This window comes from Astyanax mexicanus, unplaced genomic scaffold, assembly GCF_023375975.1.
Source record: "Astyanax mexicanus isolate ESR-SI-001 unplaced genomic scaffold, AstMex3_surface scaffold_99, whole genome shotgun sequence".
Lineage (NCBI taxonomy): Eukaryota > Metazoa > Chordata > Actinopteri > Characiformes > Acestrorhamphidae > Astyanax > Astyanax mexicanus.
The window spans coordinates 10,001-19,705 of record NW_026040109.1 but is presented as its reverse complement, the minus strand read 5'-3'; the positions used below and the strand labels follow the sequence as shown (position 1 = coordinate 19,705).

Here is a 9,705-nt window from a genome sequence, read left to right as displayed (position 1 = left end):
AACACACGCACGCTAACACACTCACACTAACAACCCCACGCTAACACACTAACACTAACACACGCACACTAACACACGCACGCTAACACACTCACACTAACACACTCACACTAACACACTCACACTAACACACGCACGCTAACACACTAACGCTAACACACGCGCGCTAACACACGCACGCTAACACACTCACACTAACACATGCATCCTAACACACTAACACTAACACACGCACGCTAACACACTCACACTAACACACTCACACTAACACACTCACACTAACACACTAACACACGCATGCTAACAAACTCACACTAACACTAACACACACACGCTAACACACTCACACAAACAACCACACGCTAACACACTCACGCTAACACACTCACGCTAACACACTCACACTAACAACCACACGCTAACACACTCACGCTAACACACTCACGCTAACACACTCACACTAACACACTCACACTAACACACACACGCTAACACACTCACACAAACAACCACACGCTAACACACTAACACTAACACACGCACGCTAACACACTCACACTAACACACTCACACTAACACACTCACACTAACACACGCACGCTAACACACTCACACTAACACTAACACACGCACGCTAACACACTCACACTAACAACCACACGCTAACACACTCACGCTAACACACTCACACTAACAACCACACGCTAACACACTCACACTAACACACTCACGCTAACACACTCACACTAACAACCACACGCTAACACACTCACACTAACAACCACACGCTAACACACTCACACTAACACACTCACACTAACACACGCACGCTAACACACTCACACTAACGCTAACACACGCGCGCTAACACACGCACGCTAACACACTCACACTAACACACTCACACTAACACACTCACACTAACACACACACGCTAACACACTAACACTAACACACTAACACTAACACACTCACACTAACACACTCACACTAACACACTCACGCTAACACACTCACGCTGACACACTCACGCTAACACACTCACGCTAACACACTCACACTAACACACTAACAAACTCACACTAACACACTCACGCTAACACACTAACACTAACACACTAACACTAACACACTCACACTAACACACTCACACTAACACACTCACGCTAACACACTCACACTGACACACTCACGCTGACACACTCACGCTAACACACTCACGCTAACACACTCACACTAACACACTAACACACTCACACTAACACACTAACAACCACACACTAACACACTCACACTAACACACTAACACACTCACACTAACACACACTCACTAACAACCACACGCTAACACACTCACACTAACACACTCACACTAACACACACTCACTAACAACCACACGCTAACACACTCACACTAACACACTCACACTAACACACTCACGCTAACACACATACACTAACACTAACACACGAACACTAACACACTCACACTAACACACATACACTAACACTAACACACGAACGCTAACACACTCACGCTAACACACTCATGCTAACACACATACACTAACACTAACACACGAACGCTAACACACTCACGCTAACACACATACACTAACACTAACACACGAACACTAACACACTCACGCTAACACACTCATGCTAACACACATACACTAACACTAACACACGAACACTAACACACTCACACTAACACACTTACACTCACGCTAACACTCAGACTAATTCACTCAGACAGTAGTGAGAGTGTGCTGTATGGTTTATTAGACAGTTACAGCATTAAAACCTTTTGTGACGAGCTTCAGAACTTCCTCCCAGAACCAGCAGATCAGAGAACCTCCTGCAGTCAGACTGACTTCAGGTTCTGCAGGTTCAGATCAGGACGGGTTCTAAAGGCTTCCAGAACCTAATCTTTACATTAATATTAACAGAGTTTACTGTGCTTTGGAGCCCAAGCGGAACATCTCATTATTACAGATCTGCAGGGAGAGCTGGAGACGGACAGAGTTTAGGAGATCCCATTTTCACCGCTGCAGGAAAGAGAGACAGAGAGAGTGAGACAGAGAGAGAGAGAGAAAGAGAGAGAGAGAGAGAGATTAGGAATGTGAAAATATAGAGGCAGCATCAGGACCGATTGAACATCACTTACACATGAAGTTCTGGAACCATCTCTCTGAACGATTCACCAGACAGGATGTCCACTCCCTCAGACTCACCTTCTTACTCTTGTTTCTGTCACATGACCTGCAAACAGACAACAGACTGTCTTTAGACTCACTATCATCAGTCTATCTACCGCCAGTCTCATCTCCCGTCTACCGCCAGTCTCATCTCCCGTCTACCGCCAGTCTCATCTCCCGTCTACCGTCAGTCTCATCTCCCATCTACTGTCAGTTCCATCTCCTGTCCCGCCGTCAGTCTCATCTCCCATCTACCGTCAGTCTCATCTCCCATCTACCATCAGTCTCATCTCCCGTCCCGCCGTCAGTCTCATCTCCCATCTACAGCCAGTCTCATCTCCCATCTACCGTCAGTCTCATCTCCCATCTACCGTCAGTCTCATCTCCCGTCTACCATCAGTCTCATCTCCCATCTACCGTCAGTCTCATCTACAGTCTACCGTCAGTCTCATCTCCCATCTACCGTCAGTCTCATCTCCAGTCTACCGTCAGTCTCATCTCCCGTCTACCACTAGTATCATCTCCCATCTACCATCAGTCTCTTCTCCCATCTACCATCAGTCTCATCTCCCGTCTACCGCCAGTCTCATCTCCCGTCTACCGCCAGTCTCATCTCCCGTCTACCATCAGTCTCATCTCCCATCTACCGTCAGTCTCATCTACAGTCTACCGTCAGTCTCATCTCCCATCTACCGTCAGTCTCATCTCCAGTCTACCGTCAGTCTCATCTCCCGTCTACCGTCAGTCTCATCTCCCATCTACAGTCAGTTCCATCTCCCGTCCCGCCGTCAGTCTGATCTCCCGTCTACCGCCAGTCTCATCTCCCATCTACCATCAGTCTCATCTCCCGTCTACCATCAGTCTCATCTCCCGTCTACCGCCAGTCTCATCTCCCGTCTACCGCCAGTCTCATCTCCCGTCTACCGCCAGTCTCATCTCCCGTCTACCACCAGTCTCATCTCCCGTCTACCATCAGTCTCATCTCCCATCTACCATCAGTCTCATCTGCCTTCTACCGCCAGTCTCATCTCCCGTCTACCGCCAGTCTCATCTCCCGTCTACCGCCAGTCTCATCTCCCATCTACCATCAGTCTCATCTCCCATCTACAGTCAGTTCCATCTCCTGTCCCGCCGTCAGTCTCATCTCCCATCTACCGTCAGTCTCATCTCCCATCTACCATCAGTCTCATCTCCCGTCCCGCCGTCAGTCTTTTCTCCCGTCTACCACCAGTATCATCTCCCATCTACCATCAGTCTCATCTCCTGTCTACCGCCAGTCTCATCTCCCGTCTACCGCCAGTCTCATCTCTCGTCTACCGCCAGTCTCATCTCCCATCTACTGTCAGTTCCATCTCCTGTCCCGCCGTCAGTCTCATCTCCCATCTACCGTCAGTCTCATCTCCCATCTACCATCAGTCTCATCTCCCGTCCCGCCGTCAGTCTTTTCTCCCGTCTACCACCAGTATCATCTCCCATCTACCATCAGTCTCATCTCCTGTCTACCGCCAGTCTCATCTCCCGTCTACCGTCAGTCTCATCTCCCATCTACTGTCAGTTCCATCTCCTGTCCCGCCGTCAGTCTCATCTCCCATCTACCGTCAGTCTCATCTCCCATCTACCATCAGTCTCATCTCCCGTCCCGCCGTCAGTCTTTTCTCCCGTCTACCACCAGTATCATCTCCCATCTACCATCAGTCTCATCTCCTGTCTACCGCCAGTCTCATCTCCCGTCTACCGCCAGTCTCATCTCCCGTCTACCATCAGTCTCATCGCCCGTCTACCGCCAATCTCATCTCCCGTCTACCGCCAGTCTCATCTCCCATCTACCATCAGTCTCATCTCCCGTCTACCGCCAGTCTCATCTCCCATCTACCATCAGTCTCATCTCCCATCTACAGTCAGTTCCATCTCCTGTCCCGCCGTCAGTCTCATCTGCCATCTACCACCAGTCTCATCTCCCGTCTACCGTCAGTCTCATCTCCCATCTACCGTCAGTTCCATCTCCTGTCCCGCCGTCAGTCTCATCTCCCATCTACCGTCAGTCTCATCTCCCATGTACCATCAGTCTCATCTCCCGTCCCGCCGTCAGTCTTTTCTCCCGTCTACCACCAGTATCATCTCCCATCTACCGCCAGTCTCATCTCCCGTCTACCGCCAGTCTCATCTCCCGTCTACCATCAGTTTCATCTCCCATCTACCATCAGTCTCATCTCCCGTCTACCGTCAGTCTCATCTCCCATCTACCGTCAGTCTCATCTCCCATCTACCATCAGTCTCACCATGAGTCTCTCGAACATGGGGATCTCAGACAATGTGCTGTCATGGTTCAGATCGTACCTCACTGGGCGCTCGTTCAGGGTGTCATGGCAAGGACGGCTGTCCCCAGCCCACTCATTACCCACTGGGGTTCCCCAGGGTTCGGTACTGGGACCTCTTCTCTTCTCAATATACACCACCTCTCTAGGTCGGGTTATCCGCTCACATGGTTTTTCCTACCACTGCTTTGCTGACGACACTCAGCTATACCTGTCGTTCTCACCAGATGATCACTCAATCTCTGCACGAATATCACAGTGTCTCTCAGACATATCCGCATGGATGAAGGAACATCACCTCCAACTAAACCTCTCAAAGACTGAACTTCTGGTCATACCAGCAAAACCTTCTATTCAACACAACTTTGCCATAACCATCGACTCTCTCTCTCTCTCTCTCACCGACAAAGGTTGCTAGGAACCTGGGTGTCATGGTTGATGACCAGCTTCTCTTCACGCACCATGTGGCCTCAGTTGCTCGATCCTGCCGCTTTGCGCTTTACAACATCGGAAAAATTTGACCGTTTCTGACGCAACAGGCCACCCAACTCCTGGTACAAGCTGTGGTAATCTCACGCCTCGACTACTGCAATGCCGTACTAACTGGCCTCCCGGCCTGTGTAGTAAAACCACTACAGATGATTCAGAATGCAGCAGCACGTTTGGTCTTCAACCAACCAAAACGGGCACATGTCACTCCGCTGCTCATTGAGCTCCACTGGCTACCGGTTGCTGCTCGCATCAAATTCAAAGTGCTTACAATCGCCTACAAGGTGATGACAGTACAGGCTCCTTCCTACCTGCACTCGCTCCTGAAGGCTTACGCTACCTCCCGGCCGCTGCGCTCCTCCAATGAACGTCGCCTCGCTTTGCCAAACACTCACACAAAGCAATCCAGACTGTTCTCATACAGAGTTCCCCAATGGTGGAACAAACTACCTTCTACTACCAGATCAGGAGAATCTCTCGCTATCTTTAAGAAACTCCTGAAGACAGAGCTCTTCAAAGAGCACTTACTCTCCTAACACCTCTAACAAACTAACTAATTCTAACCTCATCTCCTTCTTCCTCTTCTCTACTCCTCTATCCCATTATTTCCCTCTGACCTCCTTAAAGGGATAGTTCGGTATTTTTGACATGAGTCTGTATGGCATCATAACCAGTGTCGTGCATCCACACTGACTTACCCCCCACAGCGTCCTGTGAGCCGAGTTCTTGTCCAGTTTAGGTCAAAGCGAAAGTAGTCCAGCATGTTTGCTGGGGTCAGGAAAATAACTCCTTTTTCTTCCCAAAGCAGTACGTGTTCAAAAGAGTGATTTATTTACATCACAAAAAACTAACCCTGCAAAAGTCACGCCTCGTAAATCACTTGGGTCCTACTTTCTCTCGTTCCATATCAATGCACGCAGCGCTGCAACCTGACAGCTAGCCTACGTGTTTGGGTCGCTTTGTTTACTTCTCGCCTCGAGAACATGTCTGACTACGAGAGTGACGAGGAAAACATTGATCACCGCTCAGAGCCACGGGGATATCTTTATGAACCCGAGTATACAGATGTTGAACTTCGCCAAATGGAATTAGCTTTTTTATTTTTTCCACTTTTGTGTCCACATGGATGCCCAGCGCTAGTACCCAAAGTTTCCTCAGAGCAACATCAGTCACAGGAAAACGATGAAAACTCTGCGGAGAATCAGCCACATCTTTGTTGCTACAGCCTGGATAGTCACAAGTCCGCACCATTTTAACACACACACACACACCTAGCTATATATATATATATATATATATGTGTTTACAAAGCTTATAAAAGCCAATAGACTTCTCCCTAAAGTTAGCTCGTTTGCGTTGCTAGTCTGAACACAGCTGCTAAGCACTGCCAAAACACAGAACAAGTTGACGCGTGCACAGCTCGCTGTCAGAATGACGCGCACTGATACGAAATGAGAGAAAGTAGGACCCAAGTGATTTACGAGGCGTGACTTTTGCAGGGTTAGTTTTTTGTGATGTAAATAAATCACTCTTTTGAACACGTACTGCTTTGGGAAGAAAAAGGAGTTATTTTCCTGACCCCAGCAAAAATGCCGGACTATTTTCGCTTTGACCTAAACTGGACAAGAACTCGGCTCACAGGACGCTGTGGGGGGTAAGTCAGTGTGGATGCACGACACTGGTTATGATGATGCCATACAGACTCATGTCAAAAATACCGAACTATCCCTTTAAGGCCCTATCTATAGATGCTTTATTTTTAACTTCTATTATTTTTGTACTTAACCTCTTCTATTATTTGCACTTCAATATTGTAAGTCGCTTTGGACAAAAGCGTCTGCCAAATGTAATGTAATGTAATGTAATGTAATAATGTAATCTCCTGTCTACCGCCAGTCTCATCTCCTTTCTACCGTCAGTCTCATCTCCCCTCTACCATCAGTCTCATCTCCTGTCTACCGCCAATCTCATCTCCTGTCTACCGCCAATTTCATCTCCCGTCTACCATCAGTCTCATCTCCCGTCTACCGCCAGTCTCATCTCCCATCTACCGCCAGTCTCATCTCCCATCTACCATCAGTCTCATCTCCTGTCTACCGCCAGTCTCATTTCCCGTCTACCATCAGTCTCATCTGCCTTCTACTGTCAGTCTCATCTCCCATCTACCATCAATCTCATCTCCCGTCTACCGCCAGTTTCATCTCCCATCTACCATCAGTCTCATCTCCCGTCTACCGTCAGTGTCATCTCCTGTCTACCGTCAGTCTCATCTCCCATCTACCATCAGTCTCATCTCCCGTCTACCGCCAGTCTCATCTCCCATCTACCATGAGTCTCATCTCCCGTCTACCGCCAGTCTCATCTCCCATCTACCATCAGTCTCATCTGCCATCTACTGTCAGTTACATCTCCTGCCCCACCGTCAGTCTCATCTCCCCTCTACCATCAGTCTCATCTCCCGTCTACCGCCAGTCTCATCTCCCATCTACCATCAGTCTCATCTCCCGTCTACCGCCAGTCTCATCTCCCGTCTACCGCCAGTCTCATCTCCCGTCTACCGCCAGTCTCATCTCCCGTCTACCGCCAGTCTCATCTCCCGTCTTCCGCCAGTCTCATCTCCTGTCTACCGTCAGTCTCATCTCCCGTCTACCGCCAGTCTCATCTCCTATCTACCGTCAGTCACATCTCCCATCTACTGTCAGTTCCATCTCCTGTCCTGCCGTCAGTCTCATCTCCCATCAACCGTCAGTCTCATCTCCCATCAACCGTCAGTCTCGTCTCCCGTCCCGCCGTCAGTCTCATCTCCCGTCTACCGCCAGTCTCATCTCCCATCTACCATCAGTCTCATCTCCTGTCTACCGCCAGTCTCATCTCCCATCTACCATCAGTCTCATCTCCCGTCTACTGCCAGTCTCATCTCCAGTCTACCGCCAGTCTCATCTCCCGTCTACCATCAGTCTCATCTCCCGTTTACCGTCGGTCTCATCTCCCATCTACTGTCAGTTCCATCTCCTGTCCCGCCGTCAGTCTCATCTCCCATCTTCCGTCAGTCTCATCTACCATCAGTCTCATCTCCCGTCCCGCCATCAGTCTCATCTCCCGTCTACCGCCAGTCTCATCTCCCATCTACCATCAGTCTCATCTCCCGTCTACCGCCAGTCTCATCTCCCGTCTACCGCCAGTCTCATCTCCCATCTACCATCAGTCTCATCTCCCGTCTACCGCCAGTCTCATCTCCCGTCTACCGCCAGTCTCATCTCCCGTCTACCGTCAGTCTCATCTCCCGTTTACCGTCAGTCTCATCTCCCATCTACTGTCAGTTCCATCTCCTGTCCCGCCGTCAGTCTCATCTCCCATCTTCCGTCAGTCTCATCTACCATCAGTCTCATCTCCCGTCCCGCCATCAGTCTCATCTCCCGTCTACCGCCAGTCTCATCTCCCGTCTACCATCAGTCTCATCTCCCGTCTACCGCCAGTCTCATCTCCCGTCTACCGCCAGTCTCATCTCCCATCTACCATCAGTCTCATCTCCCGTCTACTGCCAGTCTCATCTCCCGTCTACCGCCAGTCTCATCTCCCGTCTACCGCCAGTCTCATCTCCCATCTACCGTCAGTCTCATCTCCCGTCTACCGTCAGTCTAATCTCCCGTCTACCGTCAGTCTCATCTCCCGTCTACCGTCAGTCTCATTTCCCGTCTACCGTCAGTCTCATCTCCCGTCTACCGCCAGTCTCATCTCCCGTCTACCGTCAGTCTCATCTCCCATCTACTGTCAGTTCCATCTCCTGTCCCGCCGTCAGTCTCATCTCCCATCAACCGTCAGTCTCATCTCCCGTCTACCGTCAGTCTCATCTCCCATCTACTGTCAGTTCCATCTCCTGTCCCGCCGTCAGTCTCATCTCCCATCAACCGTCAGTCTCATCTCCCATCAACTGTCAGTCTCATCTCCCATCTACCATCAGTCTCGTCTCCCGTCCCGCCGTCAGTCTCATCTCCCGTCTACCGCCAGTCTCATCTACTGTCTACCGCCAGTCTCATCTCCCATCTAACATCAGTCTCATCTCCCGTCTACCGCCAGTCTCATCTCCCATCTACCATCAGTCTCATCTCCCGTCTACCGCCAGTCTCATCTCCCTTCTACCGCCAGTCTCATCTCCCGTCTACCGCCAGTCTCATCTCCCATCTACCGCCAGTCTCATCTCCCATCTAAAGTCAGTTCCATCTCCTGTCCCGCCGTCAGTCTCATCTCCCATCTACCATCAGTCTCATCTCCCGTCTACCGCCAGTCTCATCTCCCTTCTACCGCCAGTCTCATCTCCCGTCTACCACCAGTCTCATCTCCCATCTACCATCAGTCTCATCTCCCGTCTACCGCCAGTTTCATCTCCCGTCTACCATCAGTCTCATCTCCCGTCCCGCCGTCAGTCTCATCTCCCATCTACCGTCAGTCTCATCTCCCATCTACCATCAGTCTCATCTCCCGTCCCGCCGTCAGTCTCATCTCCCGTCTACCACCAGTCTCATCTCCCATCTACCATCAGTCTCATCTCCCGTCTACCGCCAGTCTCATCTCCCATCTACCATCAGTTTCATCTCCCATCTACCATCAGTCTCATCTCCCGTCTACCATCAGTCTCATCTCCTGTCTACCGTCAGTCTCATCTCCCATCTACCATCAGTCTCATCTCCCGTCTACTGCCA

General features: G+C 50.2%; 1 protein-coding gene across 1 annotated transcript in view; it reads right to left on the bottom strand.

Moving 5' to 3' along the window:
* Positions 1-1,806: 1,806 nt before the first annotated feature.
* The window catches only part of LOC125798955 (SPARC-like), a gene marked incomplete at its 5' end in the record, with an annotated part of 17,633 nt that continues 9,734 nt past the window's right edge, over positions 1,807-9,705 (bottom strand). Inside the window, 2 exons of the mRNA XM_049474205.1 lie at positions 1,807-2,051; positions 2,171-2,265. Coding sequence (XP_049330162.1) covers positions 1,993-2,051; positions 2,171-2,265 — 154 coding nt within the window. The remainder of the gene's footprint in view (positions 2,052-2,170; positions 2,266-9,705) is intronic.